Consider the following 27,324-nt stretch of genomic DNA (forward strand, 5'->3'; position numbering starts at 1 on the left):
TCAGGGCTAGTCAGAGGGGATTAACAAACCCAATTCTCCCTCCACTGGAGAGACCTCCCTCAGGGACAATCAAGTCTGAAGTTAGCCTCGTGGGGCCGAAAGAAAGGGAAGGTTTTGAAGCTAGCTCCCTTTCACATTGGTTTTTGGCTCTCTCTTTATCCTTCCAATTGTGAAGCAGGAGTCTCAGGGGCTACCAAAGGGAATCTTATCCCTCCTTTCATCTTCCCAAAGGTTCTTTTTATTTTGCTTCTTTCCCACCCGGCCTTCAGGCTTGAGAGTTCCTGAGAGCTGAATTCCTTTCCCTGGGGCGATGGTTTCCTGCACTCCAAATCAACCACTTTGCTCATCTCCTACCAATCCCTTTTTGGGTGTTCAGTGCTGGCATGTCTTGGCAGTTTGGTGTAAACCTCTGATTAGGTCTGAGGGACTGTGGCTGAGCCGTGTGTGTGCGGCCTGAACACCTGTGGACCCTGAATCCGGCTGTACTCTTATTTTGTGTTCAGAGCATGTCTCATTCACTCTCTTGTAACCTCTAAGATGTGTCCTGACCCTCAAGGAAATACTTGGCCCATTTGGTCACTGAAGTGCTGGCCTGGGCCCCTCCTTAACTACATTGCTAAGGAAGTACTGGGAGGGAATCCCATCACTGATCCTAAATGGTTCATATGGGGGCTGGAGACACGGCTCAGCGGTTAGGAACACTGACTTCTCTTTCAGAAGACCCGGTCCTATTGCCAGCATACAAATGACACAAACAACAGTTTGTAATTCCACCTGTAAGGGGATCCGATACCCTCTTCTGGCCTCACTGGTACACAAACATGCATGCAGACAAAACACCCATACACATAAAAAAATAATAATCTTAAAGAAGTGACATTTGCTTGAGACCCTGGAGGTATCACTGCAGAGGGGCCATTGACTATGCCTCCTTCAAGGGATGGGATCCGAACACTTTCCCAGATGGATTTGAAATCCCAGACAACCCCCAAACTCACAAATTGTTGGAAAAGAATAATCCTGGTGTCTCACAAAGAGAAACACAAAAAAAAGTAACTCAGCAAGGCAATTTATTTTTTTACCAAACCATTCAAACCAGATCAGCAGGCACACTGGACCCGTTCACTTAGTTTTTATCCTAACACCCCATTGGTGGGAGCTGGACCTCACAATCTGACATGATTGACATAATGGAAACAAAGGGTGTTAGGTCTCAAAGAACCACAGGACAAATGGCTGAGGCGCCTATTTATCATATCACATCGAGGCTGGCTGCCTATCTCTCAGCCTCACCAATACCTGTTACATACTTGCTCCCTACCCTGACCCTCTCTAGCCCCTGAGCCTCCTGTCCCTTCCCCCAGCTTCTCTGATTCCTATAGAACCTCAGCCATTTTGGCTACGTGGTCTTTTTGGTGCTCTTACTCTCTGGGTTCCGGGATACCTTCTTTACTTCCTCTCTCTTCTCATTCTCTCTTGCTGCTCCACCCTCCTCTCTCCTCTCATGGCCCAGTTCAGTCTGGAACCTTCCAGATGCCTCTGGCTGTTTTCTCCCTCATGTCTACAATAAACATTCTCCTCAACCCATACCCAGAAGCAGTCACGTCCTCATTTTTCTCGTTCAAAGGGGAAGAGTGTGATGGAATCAAGTGTCAGGAATGTCTGTCATCCAGGGGCCTGGATGAGGTAAGATTTCACAGGACAGGGCCATTTTTAGGATCCAGCTCTTGGTGGGTTGGCCATCCTTGATAGAAAAGACCACTTCTCACAGGGGTGGGTTCCACAGTGCACATCTGGAGGTCAGAGGACGGCTTGTCGTCAGTTCTCTCCTTCTGCCATGTGGCTCATGAGCGCAAACTTAGGTTCCCCGGTGACAAGTGCCTTTACCCATAAGCTCTACCAAAAGTATTGATAAAAGCCAGGTGTTGATGGCACACGCCTTTAATCCTAGCACTCGGGAGGCTGAGGCAGGAGGATCTCTGTGAGTTTGAGGCCAGCCTGGTCTACAGAGTGAGTGGCAGAATAAGCTCCAAAACTACACAGAGAAACCCTGTCTCGAAAAACAACAACAACAAAAAAGCGTTGATAAAGTACAAGTTATTATTTAAATGCAAGCTTTGTCATTCACTGGACACAGTTTCTTTCTTTTCTTTTCTTTTTCGAGACAGGGTTTCTCTGTGGCTTTGGAGGCTGTCCTGGAACTCACTTTGTAGACCAGGCTGGCCTCGAACTCACAGAGATCCGCCTGCCTCTGCCTCCCGAGTGCTGGGATTAAAGGCGTGCGCCACCAACGCCCGGCTAAAGGTGAGTTTCTTAAAGTTTTCTGTCTAGTATGACTTCAAGTTTCAGGTGTGTGTGTGTGTGAGTGTCTGTGTCGGTGTGTATGTGTGTGTGCTCTTGAGCTCACATATATACATGGAGGCCAGAGATTAACACCTGGTATCTTCTTCAATTGCACTTCATTGTTATTTTTTGAGGCAGAGTCTCCTACTGTAGATTCTGCCTTTTGAGTGCTGAGAACGGTATCTAGAACTTTGTGTATGCTAAGCAAGTATTCTATCACCAAGTCATGTTCTCAGCCTTTCCTTCCATTCTTCTGGGGGAAAAATTGCTATATTTCATTTATATACTATATAGAAATTCCCATGTATTTTACAATATTTGATTACACAACTTACTTAAACTTCTATAATGGGTATCAAAGTAAGTATTCTCGGTATTTTTTTCCATCAATATTCTGCCTGTTCATTTGTTTGTTTGAGACAGAATCCCACTCTGTAGCCCAGGATGGCCTAGATCTAACTCTGCAGTCCATGCTGGCCTTGATCTTAGTTTCCCACAAGCCAGGATTACGGATGTGAGCTGCCATGTCTGGTTCTTCTCTTTCAATGTTATATTGTGGGGGGGGGGGTATCTGGATTAACATCAGTCCTTGTGTTCCATTCAGTTTTGCAGCTTTAGTATTTAGGACACACCTGTGGTTTATCTGTTTTCCTGTTGTGGTCATTCTGGTAATTTGGGGCGGGTTTAGGGTACAGGCCCTTGGCTTTGAATGTTTTGGTCCATCTTGTGTAAAGATGTAGAAGTTTCCCTGGGAATTGGGTTCTGAGGGCCCAGCGTAAGTGTGTAGTTGATTAGTTTAGTTCCATTCATCCTCTGAAGTGGCTGTCTTAAGTTTCCCTTGAAGCAGTGGTACACACACCTCCATCGCTCTTCTCCCCAGTCAACCCTAGGTTTGCTCAGAACAGCCAATTTGATGTGTGAAGTGATACCTTACTACGAGTCTACTACAAATTTCCTTAATTAGTAGGAAAGTCAAACCTTTACAAGTTTGTTTGTTGTTTATATTATCTCTTTGGAGAAGTCTGTGTTGTCAAATCCCTACTAATATGAGAGAACCCTGAGTTTGGTCCCCAGCACCATTCAAAATGAATAAGTAAATCAGTAATAAGAAACAACAAATGTCTCCCTCTACTTAAAACATTCCTGGATTTCCTCAATCAGGCAGATAGGGTCTACTTTGAATATGAATCATTTCTTCCCACAGCTTGGGCTCAGCTTACCTTGTATCTGTTATTCCAGTCATTTGAATTCTTGTCTTAAGGGCAGAGACTATATTTATGTCCTGTCTTCTTTTTTTTTAATCTAATCACAATCCACCCCCACTTGTAAAGTATGAAATACATTTTATTTGAGACGGGGTCTGCAGTAGCCCAGGATGACCTTGACCTCTGTCTATCCATAGATGACCTTACACTTTACATTACCCTGCCTCTACTTTCCAGGACTGGAAAAGCCCATACAAACTGAGCCACATCCCCAGATACAGTTGTTTTCTTTTTGTTTTTAAACAGGGTTTAAGTAACCCAGTATGGCTTTGAATTTACAATGTAGCTGAGACAGGCCTTGAACTTCTGATTCTCCTGCATCTACTTCACAAGTGCTGGGATTATTTATACCCAGGTTCCAACAGGCCTGGCTTACTTTAGTGTCGGATTTAAGGCTCTTTCAAAGGTACCAGTCTGACTTGCCTGACTCTTGCCTTATACCCTCGGTTCTTGGTTTACACTGTTGGGTTCTACTCTCTGCAGCTAGGATGGCAGGTCCATCCACCCATTTTAGTTGCCCATCAGAATCTTTTTACATTAAAACAATAAAATTTAGCCAGGCATTGATGGTGCATGCCTTTAATCCCTGCACTTAGGAGGCAGAGGCAGGTGAATCTCTGTGAGTTCGAGGTCAGCCTGATCTACAAGAGCCAGTTCCAGGACAGCCTCCAAAACGGTACAGAGAAACCCTGTCTCAAAATAAAAAAAAAAAAAAGAAAGAAAGAAAGAAAGAAAAAGAAAGCCAACAACATTTATTTATTTACTTATTTATTTAGTGTGTGTGTGTGTGTGCACACACACGCATGTGCCTGCACTCTCCCATGTGCATGCCTTGCATACCCTCATGAGTATGTGCCACAGCATGCATGTGGCAGGTTGAGCAGGGCGCTCTGGGGGTAGAATTCAGATGGTCAGGCTTGGTGACAAGTGAGTTTACCCGTGCGACTTCTCACCAACCCCTTATGAGGTTCTTTTTGTTTTGTTTTTTAGTTTTTTGAGACAGGGTTTCCCTGTATTGCTTTGGAGAGTGTCCTGGAACTAGTTTTGTAGACCAGGCTGGCCTCGAATTTACAGAGATCTGCCAGGCTCTGCCTCCCGAGTGCTGGGATTAGTTGCATGTGCCACCACTGTCCAGTCTTTATGAGATTCTTGAAGAGGCAATTTAGGGCTCCTGAAGCCGGAAGCTTGTTTTTATTTACTGAGCAGGGGTTTTGCCCTAATCTGGTAAACCAGGCCCAACTGAAGAAAAGGTAAAACACTCAACTTTAGCCTTCAACCCCCAGAATACCCTGTCCCGACCAAGACATGGGTGTATCAGACAGTGCATGGCCAACTCCATGCTGTAGCTCTTAGATTTATCAAATTTAACTCAATAAAAGATAATCATTCACGTATCAGTGTCGGCCTAAGCCAGGCTGCAGCTAGAGACACAGGTACGAATGTGACAGTTTTCTTGAGGGACATAAACTGGTTGGTAAGGACAGGGGTACAGTTAAAAACATTTTTTAGCTGGGCGGTGGTGGCGCACGCCTTTAATCCCAGGACTCCAGAGGCAGAGGCAGAGATCCAGCCTCCAAAGTCACAGAAAAACCCTGTCTCCAAAAACCAAAAAACAAATGGTTGGAGGCTCAGGAAGATTTTCCTCACCTCCACTATTTTGGGGAAGAGATTTGAAAGAGGTTCTTGTGTAACCTAGATTGACCTTGAACTTGCTATGTAGCTGGGGATGACCTTGAACTCTTGATCCTACTTACTCTACCTCCTAAGTGCTGGTATTTTAGTAGATACCACAAGGACTATTTTTGTTTTGTTTTGTTTTTCAAGACAGGGTTTCTCTGTGTAGCCCTGGCTATCCAGGAACTCACTCTGTAGATCAGGCTGGCCTTGAACTCATAGAGATCCACCTGTCCCTGCCTCCCGAGTGCTAGGATTAAATTTGGGGTTACCACCACCTGGCTTGTTCAGCTTTTAGAGTTTCAAGTGTAAATTATTATTACTGTGAGTGGACATGCACATGCCCTGGTGAATGTGTGGCTGTCAGAGGAAAGCTTTGTGGAGCTCCTTCTCTGCTTCCCCTGTGTGGATTCCAGGGACTGAACGTGGCTTGTCAGACTTGCAGAGCAACCGTTTTACCCTCTGTGCTATTCCAATGAACCTGTCTCTGTTGTTTTCTGACTCAAGGTCTGTGCTGGTTAATTTATTACCAGTCTGACACAGGCCAGAGTCACCTGGGAAGAGGGAAGCTCCACTAAGAAACTGCCTCCATCAGACTTGTCCCTAGGCCGGTCTGTGGGACATTTTCTTGATTAATGACTGAGGTGAGAGATAAGCAAGTTGTGGAGAGCAATCCAGTCAGTAACGTTCCTCCATGGTTTCTGCCTGCAAGCTCCTGCCCTGAGTTCTGACGTGGCTTCTCTTGAGAAAGGACTACAACCCACAAGATGAAATAAACTCTTTCCTTAACCCACAAGATGAAATAAACTCTTTCCTTTCCAAGTTGGTTTTGGTCAATGTGGTTTTCTTTTTTTTTTTTAAAGATTTATTTATTTATTACATATACACCAGATTGAATTGTAGATGGTTGTCAACCACCATGTGGTTGCTGGGAATTGAACTCAAGACCTCTGGAAGAGCAGTCAGTGCTCTTACCCTCTGAGCCACCTCTCCAACCCCCAATGTGGCTTTCTTGTTTGTTGTTGTTGTTATTACTTTTCTTTTTCTAGGGTTTCTTTTTATTTTTTTTAAGTGTGTATGTGAACTTTTAGTGCAGTTGCCCATAGAGGTCAGAGGAGTAGGACTTTCCTAGAGTTGGGGTTATCATTGGCAATTGTGAGCTAGTCTATTTGGGTAGGTGCTGCGAATTGAACTTGGATTCTTTGCAGCAGCAGTCTGCTGAGCCATTTTTTCATTCACATGGTTAGTGTTTTGTCACAGCAACAGGAAAGTAACTCAGATAGGATCTCATGTAGCCCTACCTAGTTTTGTACTTGCTATGTAGTTGAGGCTGGCTTTGAACTTCTGATTCTCCTACACAAGCACTGGGACAGTGGTTCTCATCCTGTGGGTCTTGACCCCTTTAGGAGGTCATATATTGGATATCATGCATATCAGATATTTACATTACAATACACAACAGTAGCAAAATTACAGTTATGAAGTAGCAATGAAATAAATTCATGGCTGGGAGCCACCACAACATGAGGAACTCTATCAGAGAGTTGAAGCATTAGGAAGGTTGAGAACAACTGTGACTGGGATTATAGGCACGTGCTGCCATGTCCAGTAACACACCTGGTTTAGTTATCCAGTCTCAGTCTTAATGAGAACAAGAAGTAACAAAGGAAGAAAACATTCTAGCTCCTGTCACCCAAATGTTCTCCATCTCCCAGCAGCCCGTGGTACCTAAAAAGAGGAGGCCAGTCTCTCCCAAGCACAGAACACCTTTCCAAAAAGAGTCCACATGAACTTTGGGAAGCATTGTGTGGCTCCTGCTTTGAGAAGACCAGCTTGAATTCAGCCAGGCAGATAGCACGGCCGCAGCCACACACACACACACACACACACACACACACACACACAATCACACACACACACACAATCACATGCATCCCCCTGACTTCAAGGCTTTGTTGACACCACTTCCCTAACTCTGCTCTGTGATTTCCCTGGAAGCCTTATTTAAACAACACTTCTAGGAAAGCATAGTAAAAACTGTTTGTACCAAGGTGTGGTGGCACACACCTGAAATCCCAGCACTCAGGAGGCAGAGGCAGGAGGATTGCCACAAGTTTGAAACCAGCTTCGCCTATATAGAGAGTTCTAGGCCGGCCAGGGTTACATAGCCAGACACTGTCACAAACAAATAAACCAACCAACAAAGCAAAGGACAAAATAAAGCAGATCTGTGAGATGGCTCAGTCTGTAGAGGTGTGTGTCACCAAGTCTGACAGCCTGAGGTCTGTCCCTAGGACCCACACGGTGACAGCAGAGAATTGATTGACTCTCAAGCTGTCCTCTGACTTCCACACAAGTGTACAAGTACACACACACACACACACACACACACACTGTATTAAAACAACAACAAAGTAACATGACCATCACATACATAGCCAGTGGTCTTTTAGCGAGTTCCAGACCACCCAGGGTAAGACAGCCCTTGTCTCAAAACAAAGAAACAACAACAACAAAAAAATATGTGATGGTCACAGAGGTGTCAAAGCACTCTCCAGGAACTTTTGGATTTTGTGACAGGGATCTGGGAATACAGCTAACATAACAGATGGTTTTTGGGTAGTGGTACTTTTTCAGTTTTATATTTTTGTTTTGTTTTACATCACTGCCTCTCTCTCTTCCTCTCTAGATTTTGAGGTGGTAGAGATGAAAACCGTGTTAGGCACAGGCTCTACTACCCAGCCACATCCCTGAACTAACACTCTTTTTCTGTGCCCACCTCCCCATGCTGAGGATCAAACGCAGGCCTTACAAGTCAAAGACAAGCACTCCACCTGTTAGTCATTCCACTAGGTGGTTTTGGGATACAGTGACCTTGAACTTACACTGTAGTCAATGCTGGCTTCAAATTCACAATTCTCCATTGTCATGTGTGTACCACTAAGCAAGGTTAACCATTTTTCTTGATGGTTCATTAGATTTGTCCTTTGTCTTTAGCCTTGACACCTCAGGAGGGCCCCAGCCCAGAAACAATGCTCCACTCCATTTTGGACTAACCTGATTTCTGATGCCACTCTAGCTTTCCAATTTTTTAAAAATTTTATTTCCTGGTGGCACTAGCCTTTAATCCCAGCACTCAGGAGGCAGAGGCAGGTGAATCTCTGTGAGTTCCAGACCAGCCTGGTCTACAAGAGCTAGTTCCAGGACAGCCTCCAAAGCCATAGAGAAACCCTGTCTCAAAAAAAAATTATTTCATGTAGCCCAGTCTGGCCTCAAATGTGTTATATAGCTGATGCTGGTTATAAAATCCTATTCTCATCTTCCATCTCTCAAGTTGCTGTAGATGTGTCCACCACACCTGGCTTAGTTTTCTGTTACATAGTGTCAATAGACTCGGACACAGTGTATTAAAGTTTGAGGAGGAATTTCCAGAGTTGGTTAGGAAGTGAATATTTAAATAACCTTGTTGACAAAAACAATAACAAGCCGGGCGTTGGTGGCGCACGCCTTTAATCCCAGCACTCAGGAGGCAGAGGCAGGCAGATCTCTGTGAGTTCGAGACCAGCCTGGTCTACCAAGCGAGTTCCAGGACAGCCTCCAAAGCCACAGGGAAACCCTGTCTTGAAAAACCAAAAAAAAAAAAAAAAAAAACAATAACAAAACCAGTCAAACAGACAAAATAAAACACAGCTCTCATCTCAAATGGAATGAGAGACTTTATTCTGAGTCAAATATGAGTGACCTTGGCCACATACATGGATTCAGGTTGCCTGAAGGACATGTTCCATTGTGGAAACAGTTTAATGGACTTTCATAGTCACGAGAAATCAAAGCACTTAGTAAATCCTTGTGTGAGGACCTGGGGCAGGTGGGTTACAGCAGGATAGGGGAAGCCCAGCTGTGGTCTCAGATGCTGTCTGAGGACATTCTCAGCTTGCGGGTTGGTAGAAGTGAGTGGTCTGCTAAGGATGCATTTCAAAGATTTTGCCCGATAGTAAGTGCAATGTTAGGCCACACCCAGGTGGGTGATAAAGAGACAGCATGAAATATTTTCCCTGTGACTCTGCAACGTTCCAGTTCTCCACAGTCATAGAAGTTTTCTGTTGGTTGTTGTGTGTTTGACTCTTTACTCTTTGGCTTTTTTGGGGATCAGCGACTCAGCTCCCAAATAAATCACACACAGAGGCTTATTATTACTTATAAATGCCCGACCTTAGCTTGGCTTGTTTCTAGCCAGATTTTCTTAAATTACCCCATTTATCTTTTGCTTCTGGGCTTCTACCTTTCTCCATTTCTGTGTGCCTTTCTTCTTTCTCTGTGGCTGGCTGGGTGGCTGGGTGGCTGGGTGGCTGGCCCCTGAAGTCTGCCTCTCCCAGATGTCTTCTATTTATTCTCTCTACCTGCCAGCCCCGCCTATCCTTTCTCCTGCCTTGCTATTGGCTGCTCAGTTCTTTATTAGCCCATCAGGTGTTTCAGACAGGCACAGTAACACAGCTTCACAGAGTCAAGCAAATGCAACATAAAAGAATAAAAGAATGCAACACATCTCTGCATCCTTAAACAAATGTTCCACAGCATAAAACAAGTATAACACATCTTAATATTCTACAGCAGAAGTTCTCATAAGTCAGCCGGTGTGCATGACGCTCAGCAGGGGTCTTCCAGTGAACTCAGTTCACAACCTTCCCATTGTTTTGCTGTCCTTAATATGGGAGGTGGTGGTCTGGGATCACTTGTCAATGATTCCAAAATCAAAAAGACCTGGTATTTACTCTCAACTTTGAATCTTCAAACCTTGAGCAAAATACCTAACTGACTGATTTGTTCCTGTTTCTTCATTTTACACATTTTTGTGAGAAGTAAATGAGATTGTGTCCAGGGCTCACATGAGGCTCATTTGGTAACGTGTATCCCTGACATGTGGGATCTTCAGCATCACATACACTAGGTAAATGGCAGTCCTTGGTTGTAACCCTATAATCCCAGCATTTAGGAGGAAGAGTCAGAAATTCATTCTCAGATCCATAGTGAGATTAAAAAGTCTTGTTACCTAACACGTATAAACACAAGTTAAAAGAGCTCACTAGTGCTGACAGAGTATCAGTAAGAAAGCTGGGGAATGGTGGTGGTGCACACCTTTACTCCCAGCACTTGGGAGGCAGAAGCAGGTGGATCTCCAAGTTTAAGACCAGCCTGATCTACAGAGTGAGTCCCAGGATGGCCAAGGCTACACAGAGAAACCATGTCTTGAAAAACCAAAACCAAAACCAACCAACCAACCAAAGAGCATCACCTGAGCTTGAAGGAAGCCTTTGCCCTGACTTTGTTACTTGGTATATGCAAGCTGTTTGGGTCTAATCTCTAGAATTAGGTTATCCAGGGTGTTCAGTGCATAGGGTAAAGAAATGAACTCAAATTGTGTAGACCAGATTTTTTTTTTTTTTGGTTTTTCAAGACAGGGTTTCTCTGTATTGTTTTGGAGGCTGTCTTGGAACTCGCTCTGTAGACCAAGCTGGCCTCGAATTCACAGAGATCTGTTTGCCTCTGCCTCCGGAGTGCTGGGATTAAAGGCATGTGCCACCAATGCCTAGCTAAGACCAGATTATTATGGGCTACATCAGACCTGTCACAGAGAAGCAAGGAAGGAGCTCAGCTGACACATAATCTTTATTTATATATTAGCTTATTTGACAGTGATACTTAGGAGCCACCTCAGACTCCTACCCAAACACCCCAAATGTCCCCGTGTCCCTGAGCACTTATATTAGTTTTCTCTTGAAATCTAGGTAGGCTTCTTCTCCCCACCCCCTTTTTTTTTTCTTTTTCGAGACAGGGTTTCTCTGTGTATCCTTGGCTGTCCTGGAACTCACTCTGTAGACCAGGCTGGTCTCAAACTCACAGTGATCCGCCTGCCTCTGCCTCCCGAGTGCTGGGGTTAAAGGTATGCACCACCACTGCCCAGTTCCTTCTTCTTGACAGAGTCTTGCTGTGTAGCCTTATTGTTGGGTTTTGTTTGTTTTCCTCTTTGGAGGCCCAACACCAGCTCCCAAATAAATACACAGAGACTTATTCTTACTTATGAATGCCTTAGTTGGCCTTAGCTTGGCTTATTTCTGGTCAGTCTTTCTTCCTCCCCCCTCCCTTTTTTAAGTTTATCGAGGCATGGTAGCTCGGAGCTTGTGTGTAGCTTTGGAGCTTGTCCTGGAACTAGCTCTTGTAGACAAGGCTGGTGTCGAACTCATAGAGATCTGCCTGCCTCTGCCTCCTGAGTGCTGGGATTGAAGGTGTGTGGTATCACTGCCCAGCCTAGCCAGTTTTTCTTAAATTATCCTGTCTACTTTTTTCCTCTGGGCTTTTACCTTTCTCTATTCTATATATCTTTCTTGCCTTCTTACTCCATGGCTGGGTGGCTGTCTACCGGAATCCTCCTCTCCTTCTCCTTTTCTCACTCCTCCCTCTTCTCTCTTCTCTTGAGCCTATATTTCTCTTCTGACTTTTTCTCTCTGCCTGGCAGACCTGCCTATCCATCTCCTGCCTAGCTATTGGATGTTAAGTTCTTTATTAGACCAATCAGGTGTTTTATACAGACAAAGTAGTAACACAGATTCACAGAGTTAAACAAACGCAACATAAAATAATGCAACGCATCTTTGCATCATAAACAAAATTTCCACAGCCTAAATGAATGTAAGAAATCTTAAACTAATATTCCACAACATAGCCCAGATTGGCCTCAAACTCACAGCAATCCTCCTGCCTTTACCTCCTGGGTGCTGGGATTATAGGTGTCACCACCATGCCCAGTGAATGAAGTATCTGGGGACTAAACACAGGGCTAATGCACACTAGCCTGTCTGTCAACTGAGCCACACTCCTATCTCTGATGTCACACATCTTTAAGCAATGCAAGTTTTTTTTCCCAGCTGTTTTCTTCATGAGTTATTTAGCTAGTTGAGTTTTGTTTGTTTTGTGCTGATTCTAAGATTGACCTTGCTTTCAGAAGCACTTAACATGTGAAGGATCTTTCTACTTATTTTTGGAGATATATGATTTCTGAAGTGCTACTGGGAACTCGATAAGAAAGAGATTAGCTGAGGGGAGGGAGCAATATTTCATTTGGGTCTGGGAAGTTAAGTGGGAGTTTCCCAGGCAGATGAGGAGCTAAAACTCTTCCAGGCCAAGGGAACCTGTATTATGATGCTTATCCCAAGCTATTCTGTTAATATTCTCCACTCCATCATGAGCTTACAAACCCCTGGAGGTCATGAACCAATGTGACTTCATAAAATGCCCATTTTTTGCCATTTAATTTTAATTAGACTGATTCATTATTTAATAAAATGTTCATGTTTGTGTTCACTGACAAGATTGTATTTCTAGTATTTCATTTTGGAGAACATAGAGATATAAACAAACGAGGCCTACACAAATCCAGCGATTTCACAACCTGGAGAACCCACTGATAATATATTGTTCCAAATGCTGCTGTTCCTTCTTCCTCCTCCTTCTTCTTAAGACAGGGTCACACAAGCTTTGGCTTGTCTAGAACTCTCTGTAGACAGGCTGACCTGGGCATCATAGATATCTGCCTGTCTCTGCCTCCCCAGTGCTAGGATGAAAATCAAGCATGACCATCCCAGATCCCCTTACCCTTCAGACAGGGTCTTGAACCTATTATCCCCTTGTCTTAGCCTCCTGAGTTCAGGGATATACAGATGTACCTCCTGAGTTCAGGGATAGACAATGTGTGTCATGAGTTCAGGGATATACGGATGTGTGTCATGAGTTCAGGGATATATAGATGTGCCTCATGAGTTCAGCGATATACAGATGTGCGTCATGAGTTCAGGGATATACAGATGTGCGTCATGAGTTCAGGGATATACAGATGTGTATCACTACTCCTGACTTTGTTTACTCTTCTTTCTTCTTTTCCTTGTCCTCCTCTTTCTCCTTTGTCAGAACACAGTCCAAAAATGGAGTTGTGTGAGATTTCTGAGTACTTGTGAGAAAGCTCTGAGAAAACAAGACAAGTCTTGTGATCTCAGGAGTGAGTATATGTTAGATCATTCATTACAACCTCTGTAGTTATTTGTTTACATGCCTTTATGGAAAAATGTGTTTTTGTTAGGTTGGCTTACCCTTATGATTGTACATTTTACTCCTGTGACTCCTCTTAGCCCTCAATGTAAAAACTGATGCTCAGAATAAATTTGACTATTGCATGAGACATTAGTTTGCCTCATTTATTGGCCCCATTCTCCCAAGTCCCACTGCCTCTGGAGTGGTAAACTAGTGGTGCCGAACAGGGATAGCAACACCTACACACTAATGCTAATAGACTTCATGTACAATACTACAGCCCTCTTAGACAAGCACTCAGAAATCTCACACGACTCCACTCTTTGACCAGACTGGGATTAGAGGTATGTATTACTGCCCTTGGATGTCTATGTATTTTAAAACAAAAATGGCATCATAATTTGTTTGTGAGTTCAGGATTTATCTTCATTTAAGCATAATTTCAGGAATCCCAGTGTCTCTTGCTTACCCAGTCTCCTTCTAAAGACATACAGATGCTCTTCTGCTTATGGTGAGATATCTCATACAACCCACATAATGAAGACATGTAAGCTGACAAGCGCACTAACACATCCGGCTAAGTGGCTGCTACAGCCTCACCTTCCTCCCAAACCACTTCCATTGTCTCACCTCTGGGCATCTACTGACTTATCTCCAGCCCAAGAAAACAACTACAGTTTAAAATCTGAAGTATGGTTTCTATTGAACTTGTATCTTTTATGTCATCATAAAATGAAAAAGAATGTCTCCATTTGTTTACTTTGTTGTTGGAACAAGTACTTACTATGTGGTCCAGGCAGTCCTCAAGTTTGCTATCCTCCTGTCCTAACCCTCCAAATGCTATGATTAATATATATGTACCACCATGCTAGGTGGGAAAAACTTCTGTTTTACTTAGGGTTTCTATTGCTGTGAGGACACACCATGACGACAGGAAAACATTGAATTGGGGTGGCTTATGTTTCAAAGGCTTAGTCCATTATTGTCATGGAGGGACACGGCAGCATGTAGGCAGACATGGGGCTGGAGAAGGAGCCACGCTGCTACATCTTACTCCATAGGCAACAGGAAGTTAACTGTGACACTGGGCACAGCTTGAGTATGTGAGACCCCAAAGCCTGCCTCTGCCTCCCGAGTGCTGGGATTAAAGGCGTGCTCCACCAACGCCCGGCTAGCATGCTCTATTCTTAATTGGTATCTAGTTCAAGGGCAGCCCACTTGTGGGTGTGCAGGGATACACCAATGAGGTGAAAAGATAGCTGGACCACTTAGGTGCCATTCAGTGAACGATGGAATTGGGCAGCTGAGATGAACTTAACAATGGAGCTGTTGCTGCATAGAGATGTGAGGGTTAATCAAGACCATGACAAGTGAAGAAAAAATAGTTTTGAGGTAATAGCAAAGGATAGGATGGGGGGGGGTTCTCTTGTCTCTGTAGAGAGTAGGGTGTCCTAGAATGGGTTTGATCCCCAACACGGGCAGGCACCGACACTTTGAAAGCAGATCACAAGAGCAAGAAGAGGCATCCTTAACAGCGTGCAAAGAAGAGCATCAATGTAAAGTTAGTCTGATAAACAGCTCTCCTGCTTCAGCATCTTTGTCCCCCAAATTTCAGAGACTTAGCGATACTGCTGGGGAGAACGGAGCCCAGATAGACAAAACGTGGCAGAGAGTAGGGGTGACAGTCTTTCCTGTTAGTTTGGGCCCTATTTGCGTCCAACAAGAGCACCCTGAGCCACCTGAAAGGGCTCCTTCAATGAGCCGCAGTGCAGAGGGAGTTAACTCAGCTGTCAGGGTAAGGCAGGCACGCGGCCGAAAAAGTTTGGATTTCAAGCTGCGGACACAGGCGGTCTTTCAGTCTGAGCTGCGGACAGGACGACTGCAGAGGAGTGCCGGGACAACGGACCAAGCTGGTCTAGGGACTTGCCTACTGCGCCCCGCCTCCTCGCTTCCGCAAGTGGAGGACGAAGCGGGCAGGGCGGGTCCTGCAAAAGCGACCACGCCCCTTCCGCTCGCTCTGGGCGGGGCCTCCAGGGCGGGGTCTGTGGGGCGGGGCCTGCAGGGTGGGGCCGATGGCGCGGGGCGGGGCCTCGGGGACAGCGACAGCCCGCGCTTAGGGCAGGAGTTGCCGCCGCTACTGCCGTCCGCGTCTTCAAGGTCTCAGCGCTTCCTCACCGAGGAACGGACTCGGCCGCCATGTCCGCCGCGGAGGAGGTTGATGGGCTGGGTGTGGTCCGGCCGCACTATGGCTGTGAGTGCCGGGGGCTTGGGGTGCGTGGGCGACGGGCCAGCCTCGGGTTTTCCCGGGGGCTCAGCAGGGTGGGTGCGCGGGGTGGCCTGGGACCGCACGGACCCGGAAGAGCAGCCCAGCTGTGTGGTGGCTAGAAGCAAGGTTGGCGCCCGAACCCTCTGGAGCTCCGGAGGTGGCGGATAGGAACCTGGAGGCCTCAGCCTTCGCCAGGCGCTGCGGCAGGGGAGCCCCACCCAGCGCCTCCGCCGCTGAGCTCTACTGAGATTGGGGAAGATGGCCTGGGGTGAGGTGGCAGGAGGACTGTGCAGGGCGTGTCCTGGGCACTGGACCCGCGGGTGCTGCTCGGGTGTGGTGGGAAAGTGCTGAGCTGCCCCGATTGCTGCCCGAGAGGGTGACCCAAGGTGTAGACCCGCGCGGCCAGACTAGCTGCGAGGTGCAGTTTTGGACAAGCTGCTTAAACTTCCTCGGGCTGGCTTCTCTCGTCAGCATTTCAAAAGTAAAATTAAAACACACACACACCCAAATAATCACACCCCCACTTCCTCATTTTCTGTGGCCATCCTGCAACATCAGTGAACTAACCAAATGTACGTGGGATAGTAGTTACAAGAGGATCCTTTGGACGGGTTTAGATTTTGTTTTATGTTCCGGGAAAAGTACATTCTTAAGGGCTCCTTTAACGTATCCACAGTTAGGTGTGAGATAGTGTGCCACATTTGTGAAATCGGAGATGAGTAAGACCATGCAGTGCCTTCAAAAACTGGCGGAGACAGACAGGTGTACAAACGATTGATAGTAAGATGCCGGGTTGGGAATTCAGTCCCGCGGTAGAGCGCTTGCCTAAGGACTGCAAGGCCTTGGGTTGGGTCCTCAGCTCCAGGGGAGAAAGAGGTAATAAGGTGCAATAAAGATACATGGTGCCTGATCTAACTAGGGATAAAGAGCCATGATGGTGAAGAGAAGAGACTTAGGGAGGCCATGGGACTTGAAAGATGCTGTGTTTGGCAATACTTGACTTTGAGAGGGCAGACGTAAACTAAATGTGGTACTGAAGACTTTAGGGATACTCCGTGAGTGGTGTGGTCGTGAAGGGGTGGAACTGGAAGGGAAAGAAGGGAGAACTTATTTTCCTACTAGTCCGAGGCCAGAGCTAGAATGGTTTTGTTTGCTTTTCTAGGGGGTTAGGAATTCATTTCACACCTTGGGGTGGTTATGGAGGAGACAGATTGCTTCAGGGTTAAGCCCACAGGCCCTTGAGACTGGTGGATTTGAATGTAGGTCCCTTTGTTAGCCCTGGGGCTGAGTTCATGGGGCTTCAATTTCCTCCTCTGTCAAATAGTGGTAACCACAGGATTGTTCTGGGCTGTTGTGAGAGAATGAATGTAAAAGCTTCACGGTTTAGCTAAGGATAAAGAGGGGAGATTATGATGCCCTCTATTTTAGTTCTGACCAGATCTTAGTTGGCATCTTCTGAGGCTACCAAAAAATGTAGTACATATTTAAAATTTGATTCTCCCCTTCAATAATTTATCTGAGATAGGATCTCACTGCATAACTCTAGGTGGCCTAAACTTGTTTAGACAGTCTGACTTTGGACTCAGAGATCTGCCTGCCTCTGCCTCCCAAGTGCTGGGATTTTAGGCTTGTGCCATCACTCCTGGCTCTTTTTCTTTTTTAACTTTTTTTATGTGATGGGTGACTTGTTGTCTACATGTATGATGTCTGTATGTGTACCTGATGCCTACAGAGCCCAAAAGAAAATGTCTGATCCCCTGAAACTGGAGTTATAGCCTGTTGTAAGCCTTCATGTGGATGTTGGGAATTGAACCCAGGTCCTTTGCAAGAGCAGCCAATCCTCTTAACTGAGGCTGAGCCATCTCTCCAGCCTTTAAAGAAATAACAATAAGAAACGCCCAACTAGGTCCAGTTGGTGATGCTCCTATGTGTGTGTGTGTGTGTGTGTGTGTGTGTGTGTATGTCGGATTGCCCACTGGGGCATGGGCAGCTTACCAGTGACCCATACCTGCATGCATGTATGTGATATGCATGTATGTATGGTGTCCTTGGAGGTCAAAAACAGGGCACTGGATCCCCTTGAATTAGAATTACAGATGCCTGTGAGCAGTCATGTGGGTGCTAGGAACCCAGGTCCATCATCTCTGCAGTCCCTTACACACACACACACACACACACACACACACACACACACACACACACACACGTAAGGCTATATGAGTATAGTTGAAACCATACGGGTTTGTTTTTTATTTTTTTATTTTATTTTATTTTTTTGGTTTTTCGAGACAGGGTTTCTCTGTATTGTTTTGGAGGCTGTCCTGGAACTCACAGAGATCCGCCTGCCTCTGCCTCTTGAGTGCTGGGATTAAAGGGTGCTGGGATTAAAGGGTGCTGGGATTAAAGGCGTGTGCCACCAACGCCCAGCTACTGTTTTTTAGGAAAGTCATTTGTAGTGCACCTGGCTACCCACATATCTGTTAGTTAGCCTGTTTTTCTAGGTGACAGGCAGCAGTTTGATGGCTGTGACTGAGGAAAGGAGCAGGTCTTGGCCTTTACGCTCTTTCCTTCTCGTCTTAGCTGTGCTGGACAATGAGAGGATCACCGCAGAGGAGATGGATGAGAGGAGACGGCAGAACGTGGCTTACGAGTACCTGTGTCATTTGGAAGAAGCAAAGAGGTAAAGGCGCACTAATGAAGGGAACTGATACGGGGGCTTTTTAAAGATGTTTTTATTTATGTGTTTGTTTTGGTACCCGTGTGCTGTTGCCCGCGGAGGTTGGAAGAAGGCGATAGATCTTACTGGAGCTGGAGTTACAGGCAGTTGAGTCACCTGGTGTGGGTGCTGGGAGCCCAGCTCTGGTCCTTTCCTAACTGCTGAGCCATCTGTCCAGCCTCCAGATGGCTTTCTTTGTGTGTATTAAATTTAAGGTAAGAATGTTGGAGGTTGGTGGCAGAGTGTTTATTGATGGGAACAAGTGGTCCAAGGTGGTTTTTCGTGAGCACTGTTGAATATTTGTGCTTCCTGAAGAGATTTCTAGATTTGTGTTATACAGCTTTTGTGTGGATAGGGGTTATTTTGAGTACTGCCAGCTCTCTGTTAGAAATAACATTTGAAGAGTTGTTTATTTTTTTGTGCATTGGTGTTTTTCTCTAATGTTTGTCTGTGTGAGGGGGTAAGATCCTCTGGAACTGGAGTGACAGACAATTGTGAACTGCCATGTAGGTGCTGGGAGTTGAACCTGGTTCCTCTGAAAGAGCAGCCAATGCTCTTAACCGCAATCTCTCCAGCCCTGGAAATAACATTTTAAGTTAGGGTTTGATGCTCTTGGTGTTAACATTTCCTAATTCCTCACAGGTTTTTGTTCGTGTATTTAGTCCCGTCCCCTTGTGACTTGTGGAGTAGGTATTAGATTTGGGAGGCTGATGAGGGTAGTGCTGTGAGGGGCTGAGGATGTGCCTTAGACAAGTATGCCCAAGGTCCTGGGAGATGCCCCGTGTCAGAAGAAAACCAAAGAACCTTGTCTACCAAGGATTGTGCTGTAGATGCAGATCCATCCATTTGCAGACAGGGTCTCAGGTAGCCCGTACTGGTCTCAGACTCCTCCTGTTGCTGAGGCCCGTCTGATCCCTACCACCACCTCCCCAGTGCTGAGATTACAGGCATGCTGCACCACACCCATCTCCTCTGCATTCTTTATGAAGTAGATGAGCAGCTGCTGGTTATCTTTTCAGGATATCTCAAGACCTTGTGATCTTAATTTCAGGGTGTCAGTTTATTATCAGTAGTTCCTTTTGTTCTGTCGCTTATATTCCTTTGCAAGATTCCAGAGTAGATAAATACAATTATATATTGTGTACAGTGAGGAATAATGAAAGCTACTGGTCATCCAAGTTTACTAAAAGTCAGGGATGTTCCAAATGGGGCTGAGAAATCAAGAGTGAAGATTTGACTTTGTGTGTGTTTTTAAAATAATTCAGGAATCCAGGAAAGCAATAGTAAAAGCAATCCAGGAAAGTCGATAGTACATACAACAAGCATCCTTAAGCCCCAGAACTCTAAGCCCTTCAGATCTTCCCCTTTCTCTAAAAGATGACAAAAAAAAAAAAAACAAACAAACAAAAAACAAAACAAAAAACCAGTCTCAGTTAGGGGCCCTTCCTTGGACTCTTTTAAGATTTACTTATTATTTTTAAAATTTTCATTTTATATGCCAACCACAGTTCTCTCTCCCATCCCTCCTCCAGCTCCCCCTTGCCTCTCCCCCAGCCCACCCCCATCCACTCATCTCAATGGGTAAGGCTTTTCATGGGGAGTCAACCGAGCCTGTCGTATTAGGTTGAGGCAGGACCAAGCCCCTCCCCGCTGCGTTAAGGCTGAGCATGGCATCCCACCATAGGGAATGGGCTCCAACAAACTAGCTCCTGCACCAGGGATAGATCCTGGTCCTACTGCCAGGGGCCCCTCAGATAGTCCAAGCTTCACAACTGTCTGCCACATACAGAGGGCCTAGTTACTTTTAGTTTTAATCGAATGGTCCACAGAGGCCAGTGGCATCAGGTTCCCTGGGGCTGGAGTGGAAGGAGATTGGCTCACCTGACATGGGTGCTACGGACTGAACTGGGCTCTTAACTCCAGAGCCATCTTTCCTGTCCCCTATTGTGTCTTCTTGAGTCTTGGCTGCTTCTCTACTTTTTAGAAAGTCAGAGAAGGATGTTAGTGATACTTTAGGTGATGATTTTTTTTTTTTTTGTCTTTTGTTTTTTTTTTTGAGACAGGGTTTCTCTGTGTAGCCCTGGCTGCCCTGGAACTTGCTCTGTAGACCAGGCTAGCCTCGAACTCAGAGATCCTCCTGCCTCTGCCTGATACGAGTCTTCTGAATGGAAGTTTATTATGATAGTTTTGGTGGTGTCAGGGGTGAAGCAGAGAGCATTTGCCATACCACTGAGCTTCTTTCCCAACTTAATGGTAAGCGAAAGTGTAGACAGCAAGAGATGAGATATTTGTGAGAAAGGGAATATTTTCTCGTAAGAAGTTTGTAAGGAGCTGGGTGGTGGTGGCGCACACCTTTAGTCCCAGCGGTCCTGAGGCAGAGGTAGGAGGATCTCTGTGAGTTCGAGGCCAACCTGGTCTACAGAGCAAGTTCCAGGACAAGCCCCAAGGCTACATGGAGAAACCCTGTCTAAAAAAAAGTGTGTAAGGAAATGAAGATCTAAGTCTTCTGCCACTTGAATTGTGAACTTCTTATTATAGAAGGTCAAGGAATTTGTAAGCGGCTGCTGGTCTCATACCATCTTGTGCTCTATGGAGTCATTGGGATTCTGTTAAGGTATTCCTAATTTCCCTCTCCTGCCAGTAGCCCTTCTGCTGGATTTCTATGGTGACATTGCCGTTTTACAGTGACACTGACCACATTTTACATTTCATTTGTAGTATTTCAGAGCATCTTGCCAGTATCCACTGTGATATTACCGTACCATTACACTAGTCTAGCTCACAGTTTTACTTTCCCCAAAGCTCTAGGGATTTGGGCCGTGTGGTTGCTAAGTGCACCACCCGGCTACATCCCTAGCTCAAGGTCACTTTCTGTCCAAAGCAGCCCTCTCGTTTCAGGGATGAAACCGAGGCCTGAACTTTCTTAGTCTACTTGGAGGTTCTTCTTTTAGGGATGGGGGCCGTGTAACCTAGGCTGGCTTGGAGCTCACTATGAAGATGACTGAAATTATGAGCCCCATGCCACACCTGCCTTCTCATAGTTCTTGGTTAAGGAATGTTCCTTATTTGTGCAGCGGTCATTAACCGGGTGTGTGGTGTGTGCATTGTTAGAATCTCCTGGGAGAGTTTTTACAGATAGTCTGGGTTTTACTGCTGAACAGTCAGTAAGTGTCCTACTGCTGAGCTCCATCCCGAAATATTTTAAATGTCTCTAGTGACTTAGCTGGTCCTTTTGCCCCAGTTGAGAAGATTTTTATACTTTTAACATATTTAAACATTTTGAATGGTGTTTAGATCATAACCTCTTAGGAAGTTAATGATGTTCTTAACTTCCTTTCGAGTGCAGCACTGGTAACATTCTATGTGCAGTATTTCAGAGCCTGTACCTTCTGACTGGAGCCATCTCCAGTATAGAAAAGCAGCCCGTTATCTGACCCATTTAGAGTCCATTAGTCCCTGAAGGGTTTTTTTAAGCCTAGGAAGTGACTTAGGCAGTGGAGACATTGGGATAGTATTTTTTTTCAAGGCTTTGGACATAATAGTTGTGCATCATCTTGCCATACCCTGGCATTGTGGAAATGCCGCCTGTTTTTCCTAGGGAGTAAATGGTATCCAGTTCAGATTCAGTACTAGTCTGTCTGCCTCCCACCCCCAAAGCCAACAGCAACCTCTGATTAGAAGATCAGCTATGGAAGTGTCTGAATTGCAACTAGAGAGAGCCAAGAAACCTGGGGATGTTATGATAGGACCAGAGAAGCAGAATTTCTACAGTCACTTCACACAGTGCCTGCCCGTCAGTCACCACTCGTCAGGACTTCCTCTCTCTGCCCTGTTGCCTCACCTGGGCAGCAGGGCTGTGTCTGTATGCTCCTGGGCTCATCTTCCCCTCCAGCAAAAGCCCTGTGTGCCTTTTTGGGTTGACCTGGTCCTATTTCCTCTCAAGTTGGAGGATCCCCAAGGTCTGGGGTTCACATCAACTAGGAGGCCAGGAATAAAGATGAGAGGGATCCAGGGGAGAAAGGCTCCCTTCCTCACTCCTATTTATAACTCCTCTGCTCCTGCTGAGCGCTCCACCTTTTAGTACAGAGGCACCATTGTGCGCCCCAGGGCTCTCTCTTTCCCCTGGACCTTTAACAGGGTTTGTTCCTGGGGAAAGGGAGGAGCGAAGAGAGAGGTTGGATGTGTGGAGACTGTTGTGCTGTGTCTCTGTGTGTAGAGAGTTTAGAGGATGCTGTGGGAACTGGTTTGGGTTCATAGTTTCCCCCCAAATTAAGTGAGAACGTTAAGTGTGGATTTCATAAAAGTGTGTCCTGGGAATAGTTGAGAAATACAATGTAGAGATTTCTGCTTTATTGAAAAATGGCTTCAGTATGGAAGTTAAACTGGTGGTCTAATAAAATTTTAGAATGATAGGGACTCCTTTTAGTCTATCTATCTATCTATCTATCTATCTATCTATCTATCTATCTATCATCTATCTATCTATCATCTATCTGTGCCTGTTCTGATTGGGCCTGACATTTATTTTAGCTAAGGAGTAACTGAATGAGAGAGGTATGCCATTTCACCCACTTGAAGGAGGTGATAATGACATTTAAGGTATGTAGGTACTTAGGATTGAGACAAGAGAATGTAACAGAGAAGAATCAGAAGATTGGGTAAAAAAAGAAAAAAGGAACCAAGAAAGAACTTATTAGGTAGGTCGGAAGAGTGGAGAGGGTGAGGTGAGTTGGAAGTGAAGGAAAATTCAGGTAGGTTAAACGTCACAAAAAGACAGTTCTAGTATTATCTTGGCTAATCTGCATAGTCTTTCAGGGGCTTTTTGGTGTATCCTTTTGAGTCTTCCCTGGGCAACCTTCTTCCTGAGTGTCCACACACCAGCTTACGGGTATAGACACTCCCCCGCTACCTTTGTAGAAGGGCAAGTATAGGGTGTAGCTGGATGGAGATCGTCGGAAACTACATGATGTTAACAAGAGCTTAGTATTCAACAGAAGCGCTTTACCGTCAGATGAGGGGGGTTGAAAAAGTATTTTGGAAAGAAAGCAGCTCTTGGAAACAGATTCCCTTTTGTGTGTACATCTTTGCTGTTGGCATGGAACATTTTCTGAGTTGGCCCCTTTAGATCACTTTTCCTGAATGGTATTGGAATTCCAGGAACATCTGACTATTTCCATCCAGGCTCAGACTCTGATCTTGAAAACAGACATTAAGATATTTACAAGGCAAAACCCCCTAATGCATAGGTGAGGTAGCTAGGAAAAACAGCACGCTCATCAGCCTTTAGAGTCCTTAGATGGAGAGGTATAGCTTAAGGTGAGGGAAGGATCAGTTGTGTTACCCACACAGTAACAGTGCTACTCACATAGTAACAAACAGTGCTACTCACACAGTAACAGACTACTCACATAGTAACACCACTACTCACATAGTAACACCACTACTCACATAGTAACAAACAGTGCTACTCACACAGTAACAGACTACTCACACAGTAACAGACTACTCACATAGTAACACCACTACTCACATAGTAACAAACAGTGCTGCTCACACAGTAACAGACTACTCACACAGTAACACCACTACTCACATAGTAACAAACAGTGCTACTCACACAGTAACAGACTACTCACACAGTAACACCACTACTCACATAGTAACAAACAGTGCTACTCACACAGTAACAGACTACTCACATAGTAACACCACTACTCACATAGTAACAAACAGTGCTACAGATATGAGTTTTCTTTCCTAGTATGGCTGTCAGTCACTTTTTAACCAGACCCCATTGTAAACTTTACAAATGTGAAGCAGAGGCAGGGTGTGGTTGGCATAGGCCTTCAGTCTTAGCACTGGGGATGCAGGAGGAGGTAGAGACAGGCAAATCTTTATGAGTTTGAGGCCTCCCTGGTCTACATAGTGAAATCCAGGCCAGCCAGGGCAATGTAAGGAGACTATAGCTTCCCGCTCCCCCCCAAAAAAGTGAAGCTAGGGCTGGGGAATGACTTAATGGTTTTTGGGGTTAAAGATACTTGAGTCCTTAGAAACCCATGAAAACTGTAGGTGGGTGGAGCCCATCTTTAATTGCAGACTCAGAGCTGTCAAGTGAGACTGCCGTTTGACAAGCTCTGGGTTTGATTGAGAAACCCTGCCTCACTGAGTAAGGTGGAAGAGTGATGGAAGAGGGTTCCTGTGGTAAACCTCAGGCTTCCATGTTCGTGTGTGCACACGGACCCACATGTGTGCATACACAAACAGAAATAAATACTCGTATGTAAACACGAAAATTGAGTTCAAGAGCAGCCTGGTCTACAGAGTGAATTCCAGGGCAACCAGGACTACACAGAGAAACCCTGTCTTGATAAATGAAAAAAAAAGTTTTGAAAAAGAAAAAGAAAATGTGAAGCTGTATGGGTGGCTAGAATGGCAAGTCATGCTGCCAGCCTTTGGGAGGTAGCGACACAGAGCATCAGGAGTTCAGAGTCACTGTCCGCACCATAGCCACACCCGGCATGAGCCACGCAAAACTCAATCTCAAGACACAAAGAAATAGGGAGCTGGGGTGACATGTGATCTGAACAGTCGGGGAGCCTGAGATGGGAGGATCTTGGGTTCGAGGCCAGCCTGAACTGCAAAACAAAAGGCAGGACTGGTGGTGCACTCTTATAATCTCAGAACTCGGAGACGGAGGCAGGAGGATTGAGAATTTGAGACTAGTGTGGGCTTCAAAGTGAGGCCTGCCTTAAAAACAAAAAACAGAACAAAACGAAACAATATTAAAAGTAGTCTGATATAAAGCAGTCATTAGTAGTTACCAACATTATTTTAAAAAGTCACACAGCTACCCTCATGATTCTTATAACTGAAAAAAGTCTCAAAAAAAAAAAACAACCTTGAAAATCTTGACTGTTGAGGTAATTGGGCCATGGAAAAGAATGTTGAGACACTTGGTGAAGGGAAAAGAATGGAACTTTGAGTCTGAGCAGGTACACATTCTGATTCTGGTTTTGCAAGCTGCTTGACCTCAGGCAGTGGGCCTGCATTGCTCTTCGAAGTGGGAATTCTCTGCATTGTACAGAGTTGTTGTACGGGTTAAGTGGTGGCCCAGGGAGATAACAGAAAACATTCAGTAAGTGCATTCTATTTTATTGAATTTCTATGTTCTTTGGTGTTTTGCCTGCATGGATGAGGGTGTTGGATCCCCTGGAACTAGAGTTACAGAGAGTTGCGAGTTACTTTGTAGGTGCTAGGAATTGAACCCCGATCCTCTGGAAGAGGGAGATTTAAAGATTTAATAAGAACTTGAAGCAGCATTAATATGCTTTCTGAGTCCTAAGTAAGTTGTACCCAGTATGTGGCCTAGGATGCAGAGCTACCCATGTGACCCAACACCCTCAACAGCCTCACATCACAATGTCAGAAGGTAGACACCCCTGTAAGGTTGGTGGCCCTACTGCTTCCACTGGAGACTTGTACTTTTTTGGAAAGGAAACACAGTAACGGGGAAAATGGGGGTAGAGGGAGTAAGGAGGCGGCTTTTTTATTGACTACTGTACCATTGTATCTAAAGTTCTTTTACAATGAGATAATAAAAGGAAAGGGAGGGGCTAAGGAATTACCTGTGTATGTACATAGTTTTAGATAGTTGTATCACAAACATTTAAAAGACCTGTTTTATTTTTATATGTCTGTCCATTTGTGTATATGTGGGTAGGTGTACACATGCATGCAGGAGTTTGGGGAGGTCACATGAGGGAGTTGGATCTCCTGGAGTTGCAGGCACTTATGAGCTTGTGACATGGGTGTTGGGAACTGAACTCAGGTCTTCTGCAGGAGCAGCATATGATCTGAACCATTGAGCCCTCTCTCCAGTACCACAAATCCAAAATTTTTCTTACTATTTTCAGCAACTACATAATATTTTTATTGAGATTTATCCAGTTTAAAGTTACATTGCTTTGATTATTGGCCAAGTTGAACATTTTCTAACATTTTTGTCTGTAGTTTTTGTCTTCATATCCAGATTTTCTGTCGTTGTCTGCCTCTCTCTCTGTGTGTGTGTGTGTGTGTGTGTGTGTGTGTGTGTGTGCGCGTGTGTGTGTGAGAGACAGGATCCTATAGCTCAGGCTAGTTTTGAACCTTTAACCTTCCTGCTTCTACTTCCCAAGTTCTTGCAAGTTAGCCAGGGATGGGGTACATGCCTTTAATCCCAGCACTCGGGAGGCAGAGGCAGCAAGACCAGCCTGGTCTACAGACGAAGTTCCAGGACAGCCAGGACTGCATAGAGAGACCCTCTCTCCCAAAACCAAAAACCAAACAAAATCAACGATAACGACGACAAAACCAAACCACAAGTGTGCAGCTTAAAGCAATCTTAGTCTAATTTGGTAAATGCCAAGTGTGCAGTCCAGTTTTGTGGTTATGTGCTTCTCTCTGGGGGCACAGCACCGAAGCAGCTCCATGTTGGCTCTTTGACAAATGCTGTGATTTGCTTGGTGCTTTCCTTTTATAGAATCTTTGTTCCTTTGACATTGGCATTGTCTTAGCAGTTTTGTCTGTAATTTGAACTCTTTTCAGTGGTGGGGATTGAACCCAGGGCTCCAGGTGTGCGGTGTGAGACACAGGCACACTACTACCAACACAGCACTCAGTCCAAGACTCTTCTCGATTTATAATGTATTTTTAAAGTTTTTACCCTCCCCTTTTCTCTTTCTTAAAATTATAATTTCAAGTTAGCACACAGAGTAATGTGGTTCACTGTGGCAGCTTCATTTTCAAGCATAGGTGTCATATTTTGTTCAAATTTGTTCTTCCCTGTGTCTTCTGCCCTCCCCCTAGCTCGTCCCTTCCTGTAATATCTTTTTGTTTGTTTTAGCTCTAGGAAATTATCCATTTAACCTTTAATAATTGCCCTGATTCATTAGTCCTGTCGTGAGGGTGAGAGCTGCAGAGTCTCCTCATGCTGTCTCTTC

The 27,324-nt window shown here is 45.1% G+C and overlaps 1 protein-coding gene and 1 pseudogene across 1 annotated transcript in view; one reads left to right on the forward strand and one right to left on the reverse strand.

Moving 5' to 3' along the window:
- LOC101826815 overlaps positions 1-15,562 on the reverse strand; it is a 36,645-nt pseudogene extending 21,083 nt beyond the window's left edge.
- Positions 15,449-27,324, forward strand: part of Iqgap1 (IQ motif containing GTPase activating protein 1) — a 95,033-nt gene continuing 83,157 nt past the window's right edge. Inside the window, exons 1-2 of the mRNA XM_005077813.4 lie at positions 15,449-15,615; positions 18,211-18,310. Coding sequence (XP_005077870.1) covers positions 15,561-15,615; positions 18,211-18,310 — 155 coding nt within the window. The 5' untranslated portion in view covers positions 15,449-15,560. The remainder of the gene's footprint in view (positions 15,616-18,210; positions 18,311-27,324) is intronic.

The sequence above is a fragment of the Mesocricetus auratus genome, unplaced genomic scaffold (assembly GCF_017639785.1).
Source record: "Mesocricetus auratus isolate SY011 unplaced genomic scaffold, BCM_Maur_2.0 Super-Scaffold_4256, whole genome shotgun sequence".
Lineage (NCBI taxonomy): Eukaryota > Metazoa > Chordata > Mammalia > Rodentia > Cricetidae > Mesocricetus > Mesocricetus auratus.